The sequence below is a fragment of the Coregonus lavaretus genome (assembly GCF_964263955.1).
Source record: "Coregonus lavaretus genome assembly, chromosome: 4".
Classification (NCBI taxonomy): domain Eukaryota; kingdom Metazoa; phylum Chordata; class Actinopteri; order Salmoniformes; family Salmonidae; genus Coregonus; species Coregonus lavaretus.
Genome location: NC_139991.1, coordinates 8478831 through 8496249, shown reverse-complemented (window position 1 = coordinate 8496249; position 17419 = coordinate 8478831). Strand labels below are relative to the sequence as shown.

The window sequence follows — 17419 nt, the reverse complement described above, 5'->3', positions numbered from 1 at the left end:
ATTTCTCTCAATCCCCCTTTCCATTTTCATCTTAAACACCGTACTGTATATATATGATTATACCAGATTTCTTTTTTTTTTACTGTGAATGTTTTTGTTCTGCACTCCTTCCTCCTCCGTAGTTTATTGGTTGCTCTCTCATGTGGAATGTTTGTGCTGAGCCAATCGAATGTTGTGTTTACATTAAAGCCACACTTTTCCTAACTATTCCCACGGCCATATTGAGAATCTTTTTCATGTCTGTCTTTTTCCCAGTGCTTAGTTTGAAATCAACCCCCAAGCTCTTCTCATATTCTCATTGATCTGAAATGATCAGATGGGTGCAATATGGTAATAGCTCCATTGACTCTTATGGTTGAATCGGTGGACTTTCCTCCATACTGCCTACATGTCTAATCCTCTCAGATCTACCAGAAGTGTCCAGGGGTAGATTTCAGACTGAAAATAGGTCTTATATGCTTCATGAGAGCATAAGGCCTAGATTCAATCCAATCTGCGTTATAGCGCCATTGACATTTAAAGATAATTTCCGATTGAGCCGACATATGCAGCGTTTACCGTGAATGCGGTCTCCACGAAAACGGAAACATTACCTTTAAAAGGTGCATGGCCAAAAAGGGCAGATCGGATTGAATCTAGCCCTAAGACTTTTCCATCTACATATGTATGGAACACCATGTCAGGAAATATTGGAAAGTAGCAGATAAACAGAATTCCATTTTCTAAGACAGTCTAATCTAGAAGATAGTGGTCTTTGTCATCAGTTAAAATGTGTTATTTATATATTGAATGATGAGTCTTGATCAGCCGTCTGACCTGGTTCTGTCAGTTTAATGGATTCTATGTTCATTACTGGGTCATTTCAGTGTCAGAAAACATAGGCACACTGCTCTCCGCCAGAGAGTATAGCGCTCGTCTGTCCGTTTCAATATGATGGATTCCGTTAAAAGGCTGGGCTTTCAATATAAATTAATGACAACAAAAACACATCTTTGAGAGAACACTTTAATATTTTACATTTAATATGTTACATAATATTTATTAATCCAAGCCAAAAGGCTAAAATCCATAATCCCACTGTTCCACAATCCCATAGTTCCATTACTGCTGTTACTCCTGGCTCTGATTGGCTGGATGAGGCCGCTAGAGGTAGAAGTAGCATTAACTACAGATCTAGGATCAGAACGCCCTACCCTCAAACCTAACTAACCATTTGGGGGTTGAACAAATATATATCCCTGTATCTGTAGTTAGGGGCAACCTCTTCCTGTTATGAGGCCAGCAGACATCAGAAGCAGCAGGGACTTCCTCTCAGGGGATCCACCTGCACACTCTTCTTTTTCCTTAAAGACCAATCAGCATGAGTCTAGTCCCATGTAACATGTGCACCAGCACAGTCTCTGGGTAGCAGGGTTAGAGGCGGAGCCTCTTGATGTCCTCACTGCGGAAATCGATGCGGAGCGCCAGAACCTGCCGGACCTCCGCTGGGGTCAGACGCCACGTTAGAGGACCAGAGTTCGGGCCCCAGTAATCCAGGATCTCTGTTACCTAGAAACACAAAAACATACACACAGTTCTGAGAACAGGCCTGTGTATACAGAGACATTAAAGTCTACAAAGTGAGAGGTCAGTGGTAAATAGATAGTGCATTCAGAAAGTATTCAGACCCCTTGACTTTTGTTATGTTACAGCCTTATTTTAAAATTGATTTAAAACACATTTTTCCTAATCAATCTACACACGATACCCCATAATGACAAAGCAAAAACAGGTTTTTTGTTTTTTTTTGCAAATGTATTACAAATTAAAAACGGAAATATTACATTTACATAAGTATTCAGACCCTTTACTCAGTACTTTGTTGAAGCAACTTTGGCAGCGGTTACAGCCTCGAGTCTTCTTGGGTATGGCGCTACAAGCTTGGCACACCTGTATTTGGGGAGTTTCTCCCATTCTTCTCTGCAGATCCTCTCAAGCTCTGTCAGGTTGGATGGGGAGCGTCGCTACACAGCAATTTTCAGGTCTCTCCAGAGATGTTCGATCGAGTTTAAGTACGGGCTCTGGCTGGGCCACTCAAGGACATTCAGAGACTTGTCCAAGTGGGCTGTCCTGCCTTTTACTGAGGAGTGGCTTCTGTCTCGCCACTCTACCATAAAGGCCTGATTGGTGGAGTGCTGCAGAGATGGTTGTCCTTCTGGAAGGTTCTCCCATCTCCACAGAGGAACTCTGGAGCTCTGTCAAAGTGACCATCGGGTTCTTGGTCACCTCCCTGACCAAGGCCCTTCTCCCCCGATTGCTCAGTTTTTTCCAGGCGGCCAGCTTGAGGAAGAGTCTTGGTGGTTTCAAACTTCTTCCATTTAAGAATGATGGAGGCCACTGTGTTCTTGGGGACCTTCAATGCTGCAGACATTTTTTGGTACCCTTCCCCAGATCTGTGCCATGACACAATCCTGTCTCAGAGCTCTACGGACGATTCCTTTGACCTCATGGCTTGGTTTTTACTCTGACGTCAACTGTGGGACCTTATATAGACAGATGTGTGCCTTTCCAAATCATGTCCAATCAATTGAATTTACCACAGGTGGACTCCAATCAAGTTGTAGAGTAGAAACATCTCAAGGATGATCAATGGAAACAGGATGCACCTGAGCTCAAGTTCTAGTCTCATAGCAAAGGGTCTGAATACTTGTGTAAATAAGGTAATTCTGTTTTTTATTTTTAATACATTTGCAAACATTTCTAAAAACCTGTTTTCGCTTTGTCATTATGGGGTATTGTGTGTAGATTAATGAGGATTCTTAAAAAAACATTTTAGAATAAGGCTGTAACGTAACAAAATGTGGAAAAAGTCAATGGGTTTGAATACTTTCCGAATGCACAGTATGTGACCCCATCTATGTGATTGTGTGTGGGTTGAGGATTGCTTGTGGGTTGAGAAATGTGTGTGTGTGTGTGTGTGTGTACTGCAGATTACCCGCTCCAGGTTGAGGATGGTGGCCATCTGAGTGAGCCGAGCAAACTTGTCCCTAATAGTCCAGGTGGTGACAGTAGTGAGGTAGGCCACCAGAGAACGCAGCTCCTTATCAAACTGAAGCCCTCCCAGCTAAGAGACAGGTGCAATACGGGGTTCAAATCAAGAGCATGAAACAGAAAAAAGGAATCCAGACAAGCAATTAAATATTTAAACATAGACCACATCAAAAAGGATCAAACGGAGAACATCCCAGAAAAAGAAAGCGCTGATACATGGCCTGCAATAAAATGATTTAGTAGTTGCACTAAATTACAGCACACACACACACCGCTTAAAGAGGCAGATGCCAAGGGGAAAAAAGCTTAATCTACCATCCTTCTGGAATCATAAATAAAACATTAAAAGAGGGCCTCTTTCATTATGTCACAGATGTGCATGCGGTAGGTGTGATGCCACCCTGTGGTCAGGCCTGGGATATCTCACCCTGCTGAAGGTGCACTTCAGGACCGTCTTCTCCATCTCCATGGAGACCAAACTGGTCATGAGGCTGGTCAGTGTGTCGTAGATAACTGAAGAGAGCCCCGCCTGATAGAACAAGAGAGAGAGATTATAGAGAGGGGGAGAAGAGGAAAAGAAAGAGTTTGTAAAATGCTAATGTAAGAGATGTATTCCTGAGGCTAAGCAGAAGTATGGTTACCTTGAACTCTGCCATGAGCTGCTGGAGGTTGACGATGAGCTGCTGGACCCAGGGGTCGTTGGCCTCGTACTCATTAAACTCCTCCTGCACAACAAAACAGCACAGTCACACACTGCGGTGAAAGGGTGTGGCCTAGTATGTGTGTGTGTGAAAAAAATAAAATAAAATGTATGCACTCACTAACTGTAAGTCGCTCTGGATAAGAGCGTCTGCTAAATGACTAAAATGTAAAATGTGTGTGTGTGTGTTTGTACCTCCTCTATGTTGTGTGATATGGACAGGAAGCTGCTGATCCAGGGTTTGACCTGAGGCTTGATGGCTGTGGTGTTCAGCTCCGTCAGGCCCTCCTGAGGGTCACAACTGAGTTAGTTCTACTCCATACAGATTAGACACACTGGTGAGGTTTTGTAGTTGTATATTGTCTATGCATGTAAATTGGTACACAATTCAGTTTATCACTGTGACTTACAAATAAATGCTGCTGCTAGTACTACTACTGTTACTATTATTTATTGTACAATGAGGTCAAAGACCCCCTTAACACAACTGCACAGATACAGATCATGTGTCTCTCTGATCTGAGTTTATTTGTGTATCCTCCAACCTGCAAGAGATCCTTGAACTTGCTGGATGTGTTGACGAGGTCTGACAGACAGCTGTCAATCTTAGCTTGCTCTCCTGATCCCGCCCCCTGAGTGAACAACTTGGAGCAATCACTCTGAGAAAGAGAGAGAGGGGAAAACTTCATTATCTGTGGTATACTATACATAGTGTGTCTTATTGAAATGTTATTCATCAGAAAACTAAAGAGATGCTATAAACAGTCACCTAACTCACCTCCAGGTTCCTCTTCAGAGTGGTGATGTTCTCACTACACACCTCCACGTTATTCAGAGTCACCTGGGATAGAAAGAAAGATGGGTGTGAGTGAATGTATCTGTCTGTCTGTTGCCTGTTCCGTGTTGATCATCAGGAATGCTGCCTTAGTGTGCTCTCTGTGACCAGCTTGTGTTTTAGAGTGTGCGTGTTTCTTACCAGGGACGATGCCTTGGCATGTTCTGTGCATTCAATGCTCAGTGTGTCGGTAAGTGTTTGTGTGTGTTGGTAAGTGTTTGTGTGTGTGTGTTTGTGTTTGTGTGTGTGTGTGTACACAAGTCCCTCACCAGGAAGGCAGCCTTGGCGACCTCTGCGCTGTCAATGCCCAGGTTGTTGAACTTGCCCTGCTGCAGGCTGCTCTGCATCAGACTCACTGCACTGCTCACCCCACGCTGGATGTCCTGCAGCGTGGTCGCAGGGAAGCCCTGCCTCAGCTTATTATACAACACCTCCCTGAGAGAGACGGAGAGAAAGGGAGGGGGGGGGGAGAAGCATGGATTGGTGGAAGACGGAGAGAAAAAGGAAGGTGTGAGAGCTAGAAGGAGTTTCAAATGAGTGTTCAAATAGTTGATGCAGTGTGTGTGTCTACAGTCTACCTAAAGTCAGACTCTAGCACTGAGGTTGAGTGGTTGATCATTGCACACAGGCAGTCAATGCTGGAGCTGGACAGGGCTCTGCTGATGCACTTCTTCACAATGTAGAAACAGTCATCCACCATGCTGGACGTCAGCTGACCCTTCTCATATGTATCCATAGCCACAGCCTGAGAAGAGAGGGGCAAAGGGAATGAATATAATCATTATTACTATTATGTGGTTACATATGTATACTGTGTATCAAGGGTATTCAAATCCGGGGTTGAGGTCGACAGCATTGCTGGTTTTCATTAATTTCCTTCTAATGAGGGGCTGATTCATGGCTAAATGTAACCCCTGCTGTATAGTTAGATGTGCTGGCTAACCTTGCTGACGGTCTCCCTCATGTAGTACTCCTCCATTGGAATGTAGTAGCCAATCAGCTCCTGCATGAGCTGGCCCAGCATGCAGTGTTTCAGCAGTTTCTCCACATTATGCTTGTGCTCTGTAGCAAGAAACAAAGACAACCAAATGTACTAACACAGTCAACAACGTGTGTACAGGGGTTTATAAGTGTGTGTGTGTGTGTTGGGTGTCTTACCTTGGACGATGCCAGGTGTTGCCGTAGCATCCCCAACCTCGAAGTCGGCCATCATGCGACGGCGCAGGAACCGTAAGTAAAGCTCCGACCTGGCATTCATCAGAGTGACTTCCAGTAACACAGGATCCAGCTCCCTACACACACAGGTTAAACACAGGTGAAATGCAACATAAATACGCATAGTACACATGCATTGTCCTCTACACCAAAAAAGAACATTGAGTAATGCTGCTAAGTAGGCTGAACTCTCCCACTGACCTGGGTTCAATCCTCTCAGTGGGCACACTCTTCATCATGCTGCTCTGGACGATCTGAAACTGCAAGCAGAGACATTCCATTTAATAACACATTCTTAATATAGTCTGTAATAGAAAGATCTCATTAATTGAATGCAATTTACACACAGACCTTGTTGTGGTAGTCTCTCTGTTGGATGAACTTGTCAACTACTTTCTGGGCCTGTCGGTCACACTCCTGCTGCAGGTGAGTGATGAGAGTATACAGGTAGCCTGGACCGTAGTACGTCTCTACGATGGGCTGGTGGGTCTCCACAACACGAGCTATGCCTGAAACACACAAAATATTTCTCAACCAATTCTATACAAACCAACACGTTTACAGACGCGTCTAAAATGACACACAATCATCATGGTCAGTCTCTCACCCTCCAGCAGCAGAGTCAGGGTGTCAGCAAAGACCAGAGCAGCTCTCCTCTCTCCCAGCTCTCCTCCCACAGCCAAGAGCAGGTTCTCATCTGCTTTAGAGGCCAGCTGAGGGAGAGAAATAAACAACTGTGAAGATAAACAAATGCACAAGCATAAATGCTCACACATACACTACTGCATGGACAACCCCACTCACCTGGCTGCAGAGGTACTGGCCAAAGCGAGCCAGACCTTGCTCGTGGAGGCCAAGCAGAGGGAAGATTTTAAAGAATCTTTCCACCTGCGCCAGATCACCCCTGGTAACAGCCTCATCCAGTCTCTCAGCAACCAGGACTTTCAATCGCTGCTCTGCCTCTTGAAGCATGGCCAGGCTAGCGTCCACAGCACTGCCTGAGCAGAAGATAGTATCACAAACCGCACAGAACACGTTAGAAGGGACTGTGACAAAAACGCAATTGAAAGTAATGCAGGTCTTACTTTCTGCACATTACCTGATGAGCTTCCCTGATTTCCTGAACTTTCCAATACCTTTCTGATGCATTTCAGTAACTTTGTTCAAAGGTTTTACACCTTTCCCATATTCAAGTCATTTGACATATTTTCTTATTACCCTTATGAACATCAAAACTTAGTTGCAGTTTGTATCTGTGCTAGAATGGTTAGAAAGGCCATCAAATGAACAAATCCCACATCGGTGCATCCCTACAAAATATTATTTTTGATTAAAAAACTACTCCAGGCTACATTGAACGTCTAAAACCAGATAAAAGTACAGTCGTGGTCAAAAGTTTTGAGAATGACACAAGTATTGGTCTCCACAAAGTTTGCTGCTTCAGTGTTCTTAGATCTTTATGTCAGTAGTTACTATGGTACACTGAAGTATAATTACAAGTATTCCATAAGTGTCAAAGGCTTTCATTGACAATGACATTCAGTTTATGCAGAGTGTCAATATTTGCAGTATTGACCCTTCTTTTTCAAGACCTCTGCAATCCGCCCTGGCATGCTGTCAATTAACTTCTGGGCCACATCCTGACTGATGGCAGCCCATTCTTGCATAATCAATGCTTGGAGTTTGTCAGAAATTGTAGGTTGTTTGTTTGTCCACCCGCCTCTTGAGGATCGACCACAAGTTCTCAATGGGATTAAGGTCTGGGGAGTTTCCTGGCCATGGACCCAAAATGTTGATGTTTTGTTCCCCGAGCGACTTAGTTAACACTTTTGCCTTATGGCAAGGTGCTCCATCATGCTGGAAAAGGCATTGGTCGTCACCAAACTGTTCTTGGATGGTTGGGAGAAGTTGCTCTCAGAGGATGTGTTGGTACCATTCTTTATTCAATGATGTATTCTTAGGCAAAATTGTGAGTGAGCCCACTCCCTTGGCTGAGAAGCAACCCCACACATGAATGGTCTCAGGATGCTTTACTGTTGGCATGACACAGGACTGATGGTAGCGCTCACCTTGTCTTCTCCGGACAAGGTGTTTTCCGGATGGCCCAAACAATCGGAAAGGGGGTTTCATCAGAGAAAATGACTCTACCCCAGTCCTCAGCAGTCCAATCCCTGTACCTTTTGCAGAGTATCAGTCTGTCCCTGATGTTTTTCCTGGAGAGAAGTGGCTTCTTTGCTGCCCTTCTTGAAACCAGGCCATCCTCCAAAAGTCTTCGCCTCACTGTGCGTGCAGATGCACTCACACGTGCCTGCTGCCATTCCTGAGCAAGCTCTGCACTGGTGGTGCTCCGATCCCGCAGCTGAATCAACTTTAGGAGATGGTCCTGGCGCTTGCTGGACTTTCTTGGGTGCCCTGATGCCTTCTTCACAACAATTGAACCTCTCTCCTTGAAGTTCTTGATGATCCGATAAATGGTTGATTTAGGTGCAATTTTACTAGCAGCAATATCCTTGCCTGAGAAGCACTTTTTGTGCAAAGCAATGATGACGGCACGTGTTTCCTTGCAGGTAACCATGGTTGACAGAGGAAGAACAATGATTTCAAGCACCACCCTCCTTTTAAAGCTTCCAGTCTGTTATTCTGACTCAATCAGCATGACAGAGTGATCTCCAGCCTTGTCCTCGTCAACACTCTCACCTGTGTTAACGAGACAATCACTGACACGATGGCAGCTGGTCCTTTTGTGGCAGGGCTGAAATGTTTTTTGGGATTAAGTTAATTTTCATTGCAATTAATTGCAATTAATCTGATCACTCTTCATGACATTCTGGAGTATATGCAAATTGCCATCATCAACACTGAGGCAGAAAACTTAGTGGAGATCAATACTTTTGACCCCGACTGTATGTAGAAATGATAATGGACCGTTCTATTTTTAAATAACTACTAATTATTTATCTTGACAAAACAAAATCGATCCCAAAAAGAAATCTCAATGCGGCCCTCGAGACAAAATGATTACCCACCTCTGCGCTATCAGGAAGTGTGTTGTGAGTAAGGTTGCAAAATTACGGGAACTTTCAATAAATTCCCTGGTTTTCCAGAAATCCTGGTTGGAGGATTCCGGATTTTCTGCTTATTATTGAAAGTTCCTGGAATTTTACAACCCTAGTTGTGAGGTGTGGTGGAACATAGGGGCACCCTTACTTTCTTCTCCCTGGCGGCTTAGTTCAATGACTGATTGGTCGAGAGAGAGATAGCGGTGGATGTGGGCGGCAGCCTGTTCATAGTCCTCATTGTGTAGCGCCGTCTGAACGCCATCTGTGCAGAACTTCAGGTCCAGGATGTCATCAGCCCGCTGGATAACCTTATAAAGCCGGGTCTGTAAACACACGTACAAACAGCGCGTCATTACATCACTCATTGGAGCTGATAGGAACACCATTTTATATCCTAATCCCTCTCTTAACGGCCTATAATGCTGATTTGTTTACATACATACAGTAAGTGTGTGATTAGCTAGGTTTCCATCCAATTGCGAATATTCAAAAATCTGCATAAAGAAGATATATACAGTTGAAGTCAGAGGTTTACATACACCTTAGCCAAATACATTTAAACTCAGTTTTTCCACAATTCCTGACATTTAATCCTTGTAATAATTGCCTGTCTTAGGTCAGTTAGGATCACCACTTTATTTTAAGAATGTGAAATGTCAGAATAATAGTAGAGAGAATGATTTATTTCAGCTTTTATTTATTTCATCACATTCCAAGTGGGTCAGAAGGTTACATACACTCAATTAGTATTTGGTAGCATTGCCTTTAAATTGTTTAACTTGGGTCAAACGTTTCGGGTAGCCTTCCACAAGCTTCCCACAATAAGTTGGGTGAATTTTGAGCCATTCCTCCTGACAGAGATGGTGTAACTGAGTCAGGTTTGTAGGCCTCCTTGCTCGCACACACTTTTTCAGTTCTGCCCACACATTTTCTATAGGATTGAGGTCAGGGCTTTGTGATGGCCACTCCAATACCTTGACTTTGTTGTTCTTAAGCCATTTTGCCATAACTTTGGAAGTATGCTTGGGGTCATTGTCCATTTGGAAGACCCATTTACGACCAAGCTTTAACTTCCTGACTGATGTCTTGAGATGTTGCTTCAATATAGCCACATAATTTTCCTTCCTCATGATGCCATCTATTTTGTGAAGTGCACCAGTCCCTCCTGCAGCAAAGCCCCCCCACAGCATGATGCTGCCACCCCCGTGCTTCACGGTTGGGACGGTGTTCTTCGGCTTGCAAGCATACCCCTTTTTCCTCCAAACATAACTATGGTCATTATGGCCAAACAGTTCTATCAGACCAGAGAACATTTCTTCAAAAAGTATGATATTTGTCCCCATGTGCAGTTGCAAACCGTAGTCTGGCTTTTTTATGGCGGTTTTGGAGCAGTGGCTTCTTCCTTGCTGAGTGGCCTTTCAGGTATTGTCGATATAGGACTTGTTTACTGTGGATATAGATACTTTTGTACCTGTTTCCTCCAGCATCTTCACAAGGTCCTTTGCTGTTGTTCTGGGATTGATTTGCACTTTTCGCACCAAAGTACGTTCATCACTAGGAGACAGAATGTGTCTCCTTCCTGAGCGGTATGACGGCTGCGTGGTCCCATGGTGTTTATACTTGCGTACTATTGTTTGTACAGATGAATGTGGTACCTTCAGGCATTTGGAAATTGCTCCCAAGGATGAACCAGACTTGTGGAGGTCTACAATTTGTTTTCTGAGGTCTTGGCTGATTTCTTTTGATTTTCCCATGATGTCAAGCAAAGAGGCACTGAGTTTGAAGGTAGGCCTTGAAATACATCCACAGGTACACCTCCAATTGACTCAAATGATGTCAATTAGCCTATCAGAAGCTTCTAAAGCAATAACCTCATTTTCTGGAATTGTCCAAGCTGTTTAAAGGCACAGTCAACTTCGTGTATGTAAACTTCTGACCCACTGGAATTGTGATACAGTGAATTATAAGTCAAATAGTCTGTCTGTAAACTTCAAACTGTAACTAGTGCCTGCAACCTGGTTCAGGTTATCAGTCAACCTACCAGGGTAGTTACAAACAGCACAGGAATGTAATTGTCAACATGTATTGATCACATCTTTACTAATGCTGCAGAAATGTGCTTTAAAGCCGTATCCAAATCCATCAGATGTTGTGATCAAAATATAGTAGCCATATCTGGGAAAACCAAAGTTCCAAAGAGTGGGCCTAATATAGTGTGTAAGAGGTCATACAACACGTTTTGTAGTGATTCCTATGTTGTTGATGTAAATAATATTTGTTGGTCCGTGGTGTGTAATGAGCAACCAGATGCGGCACTTGACACATTTATGAAATTGCTTATCCCGGTTACTAATAAGCATGCACCATTTAGAAAATGACTGTAAAAACTATTACATCTCTGTGGATTGATGAGGAATTGAAAAATGGTATGGTTGAGAGGGATGGGGCAAAAGGAATGGCAAATAAGTCTGGCTGCACAACCGATTGGCAAACATACTGCAAATTGAGAAATCATGTGACTAAACTGAATAAAAAAGAAGAAGAAACTACACTATGAAACAAAGATAAATTACAAAGAATGATAGTAAAATGCTTTGGAGCACCTTAAATGAAATGTGGGGCAAAAAGGCAAACTCAGCTCCATCATTCATTGAATCAGATGGCTCATTCATCTCAAAACCCACTGATATTGCCAACTACTTTAATGATTTTTTAATTGGCAAGATTAGCAAACTAAGGCATGACATGCCAGCAACAAACACTGACACTACACATCCAAGTATATCTGACCAAATTAATAAAGACAAGCATTGTAATTTTGAATTCCGTAAAGTGTGTGTGGAAGAGGTGAAAAAAGTATTGTTGTCTATAAACATTGACAAGCCACCGGCATCTGACAACTTCGATGGAAAATTACTGAGGATAATAGTGGACGATATTGCCACTCCTATTTGCCAGATCTTCAGTTTAAGCCTACTAGAAAGTATGTGCCCTCAGGCCTGGAGGGAAGCAAAAGTCATTCCGCTACCTAAGAATAGTAAAGCCCCCTTTATTGGCACAAATAGCCTACCAATCAGCCTTTTACCAACCCTTAGTAAACTTTTGGAAAAATGTGTGTTTGACCAGATACAATGCTATTTTACAGTAAACAAATTGGCAACAGACTTTCAGCACGCTTATAGGAAAGAACATTCTACAAGCACAGTACTTACACAAATGACTGATGATTGGCTGAGAGAAATTGATGATAAAAAGATTGAGGCTTTTGACATTATCAATCATAGTCTGCTGCTGGAAAAAACGTATGTGTTATGGCTTTACACCCCCTGCTATATTGTGGATAAAGAGTTACCTGTCTAACAGAACACAGAGGGTGTTCTTTAATGGAAGCCTCTCCAACATAATCCAGGTAGAATCAGGAATTCCCCAGGGCAGCTAAATATTTCAAAAACTAAAAGCATTGTATTTGGGACAAATAATTTGCCAAACCCTAAACCTCAACTAAATAATGTGGAAATTGAGCAAGTTGAGGCGACAAAACTGCTTGGAGTAACCCTGGATTGTAAACTGTCATGGTCAAAACATATTGATACAACAGTAGCTAAGAAGGGGAGAAGTCGATCCATAAGAAAGTGTTTCTCTGCCTTCTTAACAGCACTATCAACAAGGCAGGTCCTACAGGCCCTAGTTTGTCGCACATGGACTACTGTTCAGTCGTGTGGTCAGGTGCACAAAGAGGGACTTAGGATAATTGCAATTGGCTCAGAACAGGGTAGCACGGCTGGCCCTTGGATGTATACAGAGAGCTAACATTAATAATATGCATGTCAATCTCTCCTGGCTCAGAGTGGAGGAGAGATTGACTTCATCACTACTTGTATTTGTGAGAGGTATTGACAAGTTGGATGCACTGAGCTGTCTGTTTGAACTACTGGCATACAGCTCGGGCACCCTTGCATACCCCACAAGACATGCCACCAGAGGTCTCTTCACAGTCCCCAAGTCCAGAACAGACTATGGGAAGTGCACAGTACTACATAGCGCCATGACTACATTGAACTCTATCAAGTAACTCATGCAAGCAGTACAATTTTATTTAAAAAACAAATAAAAACACACCTTACGTAACAGCGGGGACTGTGAAGAGACAAACACAGGCACAGACACATGCATACACACACACTATAACATACGCACTATACACACACGTACACATGGATTTTGTGTTGTAGATATGTGGTAGTGGCCAGTGGGCACACAGGCCACAGCAGCAGCTAATATCAATATTTGCACATTTTCATCGCCATTTCTACAGGTCCCCTGTAGCTCAGTTGGTAGAGCATGGCGCTTGCAACGCCAGGGTTGTGGGTTCATTTCCCACGGGGGGCCAGTATGAAAAATGTATGCACTTACTAACTGTAAGTCGCTCTGGATAAGAGCGTCTGCTAAATGACGTAAATGTAAAATGTAAATGTATAATTATTTTTACCGACACAAAAAGATCCACCATGTCGAAATTGTACTGAAACTTCCTGTTTCCATCACAGCTGTCATAAACAATTTTTACACGGTATGACTTTACTCCCATAAAAACTGTGGATGGAAACGTGCTTTCTTTGAGTGAGTCTGTGTGTGTAAAGAGCGTGTCTGTAGACAGTACCTTTGCCAGGTCTAGCTGGCGGACTTTGCTGCTGACATTCTCTGCCAGGCTGCAGGTGAAGGTAATCATGCCAGACAGCTGACTGGCATCTCCTCCTATCAGCTGCAGGTTGGGCCTGGGGGACAACGTGACAGGAGAATTTATATTGGATTAGACATGGTATTTATCTCAATAGTCTACAGTAGCTTCCACAACTAATCTCCTTTCCTTCATCTATATTGATTTGAAATTGTTGAAAGCACAGTGGTGAATGTCTACCAGATATCGCTTTCCCCAGAGTCCATCTCTTCCACGCCAGTGCAAATGAAGGAAAGGAGATAAGGAAAGGAAACCTCTCTAGATTATTGGGATGTAGGGTATGTACTCAGACAGTGAAACTTCTCTCTGCCTCTCTAAAGTACACACACTTACCCCATCCTTTGAAGAGCGAGCATCTTGGTGTCAATGTTCCCCTGCTGCCCAACCAGCTTCTCCAGCTCAGTCTCCACCTCTTTCTGTAGTAGACGAACACACAAAGACCGTCAGTCTCTCTCTCACACACAGCGCTCTGTGGTTTCAGGCATTATAGCTTTAATGGGTCATTCCTCTTCAATATATAAAGGCAATGGATAATTGAGCAATAAGGTCCGAGGAGATTTGATATATAACCAATATACCACGGCTAAGGGCTGTTCTTCAACGCAACGCAGAGTGCCTGGACACAGTCCTTAGCCGTGGTATATTGGACATATACCACAGACCCCCAAGGTGCCTTATCATAAACTGGTTACCAACGTAATTAGAACAGTAAACCAGTATTTTTTGTCATACCCGTGGTATACGGCCCATCAGCATTCAGGGCTTGAACCACACAGTTTCTAAGGCAGATAGAGTATAACGACAGAGAAGGATGCTTCTGGTTTAGCTAGCTATGCTAACACAGCCTAGGGGTACATCTTTGCATCCCTACAGCTTTCCCGCTGGGTGAATTCTCACCTCCTCGGTGCAGAGCTGCTGGTAGACACGCTCCAGATCATCCAGCTCCGTCAGAGCTGAGATAGCCTCCATGCTAACGGCAGATACACATGCAGAATCGCATCGCTTCGCAGCTATGTGGCTGCTCTCTGCCATCTTTACCTCACATAAACAGAAAACGTGTCACTTCCGCGGTCGCTCGCTCCGTACGTGCATGGGCGCATTTCCTAGAACAACCGCTAAGCGTCACTATTTTAGCAGGACTTAGCATAGCATAGGGGATTTCTGTTTGGTGATTATTTTTTTAATGCATTGCTTTCTCATAATTCATTTTTAAACAAATATCTTGCCATTCAATTCCCTCTGTGCCATGTCTGTTCTTGAAGTACTGGAATTCAGTATGTCTCCACCAAAACTCCAATAAATGCAATTCACTTCAAATACATTTGACAATGTGCCACTTCAAAGTTCACGAGGATGAACAATATCAGGATGAATAACAAAACAAGTCAGGACACAAGACTTTATTAAATCCACCATTTGACAACACTCTCCGAAATGATTTGTAAAGTGTTTAATATTGTGTTAGCACTCCACAACTGCATTGGGTCGCAGTGCTATAACGCCTTGTTTCTTCCCAGACTGTGTTGTCCAGAGTTTGGTAAAGGAAAGTCTATGGATGTTATTAATAGAGCCAGCGGTTGTTTTGTGGGTCTCTATTTCAGCAGAGCCCCAATAAGGACTTGCTAATTGTCACCCATGTCCACGTCTTCTTGTAACTTCTGCACCATCTTCTCCTCCATAACCTTGGCTTTGCCTACACATGGAAAACAAACTGATTAGCAAAGTTCTATATTTCATTATACAAACTCAAAGTGGACTGAATGCCATCACCTAATTTCTCAAATTAATTATATATATATATATATATATATATATATATATATATATATATATATATATATAAACAATGTAAAATCCTAACAGCAGTGAACTCACCTGCATGTGGGGCTTTGATGAGGTGAATGTTCTTCTTCACTTCGCTGATTGCTTCCTCCTTTTCCAACTGCTTGCCCTTCTTCAGTCTGATCGAGAAAGGGAGAGGAAATATGGCTAAATCAATCTGAAAACAGTGCTTAAAGGCATGTCAGACTCCAATACTTGGCAAAACTGGCCTTCTGTTAGCCTAGTTATTTTCCTACGACTCATAGTAATGTTATGAAGCAGGGACTGTGTAATTAAAGTTTAACTCACTCAACCAGATTTTACAGAATACAAATATTACCATTATAAAGTTGGAAAGCCCATGCTTTCCTAGTGTGAGCAACAATTTAATCTGTGGGGAAAAAGCTTGGGCTCACCTGTTGAAGATGAACTGTGCCTGCCGTTTCCGTTTTATTCCTTCCACCTTCCTCATCGCCTCCACTGAAAATAAGAAAATGAGTTGGATTTAACAGATCAACAAGGCTATTAACAAAATCCTAGCAGTTAGCTACAGCTGTCTTGATGTTATGCTGTAGTAGTAACATACACACCAACATGGAACATACAGTAACATGTATCATTTAAATGTGCAGAGGGCATGATCTCAATCTGTCATGTGAGAATTGACTTGAATAGAGTATGAAAACAATTGAAAGATGAAAGTGAGGGCAGGGGTGTAATTAGTAAGGCCCAAACGGGCCAAAACAGAAGCACCCATCAGGGGTGTATTCATTACACCGATTCTGTTGCAAAACGTTTTGTAACAGAAACGGTTTACTCCAAGTGGGAAACGATGTGCAACGAAAACTAGAATTTCTATTGGACAAATTCAGGTAGGTCCCTCCCCGTTTCGTTCGTTTTGTTTGGTTCTTAAAATGGTAAACAGTTTCCGTTACAAGACGTACTGAATACAACCCTGACAATAGTTTTCATTGCAAAACGTTTTGCTACGGTTTGAACAAATAAATACACCCCTGGACTTTAGCCATAACAAGTACCTGTCTTGCTCCACAATTCCCTCTGGTATTTGACGGCCACATTTCTGCGCTTCTCGAACTCCAGGCAGTTATCCTGTGTTGGAAATAAATCAGTAAGAGACTCAAGGGCAAATCGTTTATGATTGTTTATCAATCATATCACATTCTATTTCACATCATTCTACAACTTGCATGGGTGGACGTGGGAACTCACCACTGTCAATTCTTTGCCAGTCGCTTTCCTGAAAGCCTTGGTCCATCTGGTCTTTCTTGGGTTACGCTTCTTCTTGAAGTTTTTGAGACATTTTGATTTACAAAACCTGAACGTCTGAGAATAGATATTAGTCATTACCTCATTTATACACAAGGTAGCAGCAACAAGAACTTGCCTATGGCTGGGCATGGAGAGACCCCCTCAATGTACAGGAAACACCACTACAGCTTTAGCAAAGTCAATGTCTCCTTCACTGCTGAGCGTGAAACAGACTTCACTCGGCAACAATAACAAGCCTGCATGGCTATGAAACTGCACTGAAACGTTGAAAGATAGCTAAGAGGTGAAAAACAAAAAGGTTATCTGGCATAGTTGGGCACCAACTTCTTTATGTTAGCTACGGACGTTTTTAAAAAAACATCCCAGCTGACAAAACAAGCTGGCTACAGTAGGAAGTTAGCAAAACAGCTAGCATATTAGCATGGAAGCCATCAAATCAGAAAGTAGGACATCAACAAACAAAAAAACTCATACCTTGCAATCGTTTCGCACAAACATCGTACCGTGCCCAGGATACACAGGTCCCGAGCAAAAGTAACATTTTTCAATTCGCATTGTTAGATGTCTTGATTATTTCTTGCCCATGTGTTATCCGTGGTGGAACGCAAGTGGCAGGATTTTAAAAGGAAGTTACGATATACTATTTCCGGTAAAGATATATTTTCATGTGTTTTTACTCGTTACAAACTGCCCCCTAGTGTGTAACTAGAGAAGTTTCTAAACCTTAGCGC

At 42.8% G+C, this 17419-nt stretch overlaps 2 protein-coding genes across 2 annotated transcripts; both read right to left on the bottom strand.

Annotated features, from left to right (window-relative positions):
• Nucleotides 1–987: 987 nt before the first annotated feature.
• Nucleotides 988–14622, bottom strand: LOC311127882 (conserved oligomeric Golgi complex subunit 4-like). The gene is made up of 19 exons (XM_084159780.1): nucleotides 14475–14622; nucleotides 13911–13993; nucleotides 13500–13614; nucleotides 8988–9162; nucleotides 6585–6778; nucleotides 6388–6493; nucleotides 6132–6289; nucleotides 5982–6040; nucleotides 5724–5857; nucleotides 5509–5627; nucleotides 5144–5310; nucleotides 4835–5000; nucleotides 4509–4571; nucleotides 4276–4389; nucleotides 3926–4018; nucleotides 3672–3755; nucleotides 3458–3559; nucleotides 2975–3103; nucleotides 988–1548 (listed from the first exon to the last, which is right to left on the bottom strand). Exons 1-19 carry the CDS (start codon nucleotides 14607–14609, stop codon nucleotides 1414–1416), a joined length of 2331 nt encoding a protein of 776 aa, XP_084015906.1. The 5' UTR covers nucleotides 14610–14622; the 3' UTR covers nucleotides 988–1413.
• Nucleotides 14623–14962: 340 nt separating this feature from the next.
• On the bottom strand, nucleotides 14963–17325 carry LOC311127299 (putative ribosome biogenesis protein RLP24). The gene is made up of 6 exons (XM_084159109.1): nucleotides 17163–17325; nucleotides 16629–16742; nucleotides 16436–16508; nucleotides 15815–15878; nucleotides 15453–15538; nucleotides 14963–15270 (listed from the first exon to the last, which is right to left on the bottom strand). Exons 1-6 carry the CDS (start codon nucleotides 17241–17243, stop codon nucleotides 15200–15202), a joined length of 489 nt encoding a protein of 162 aa, XP_084015235.1. The 5' UTR covers nucleotides 17244–17325; the 3' UTR covers nucleotides 14963–15199.
• Nucleotides 17326–17419: the final 94 nt, after the last annotated feature.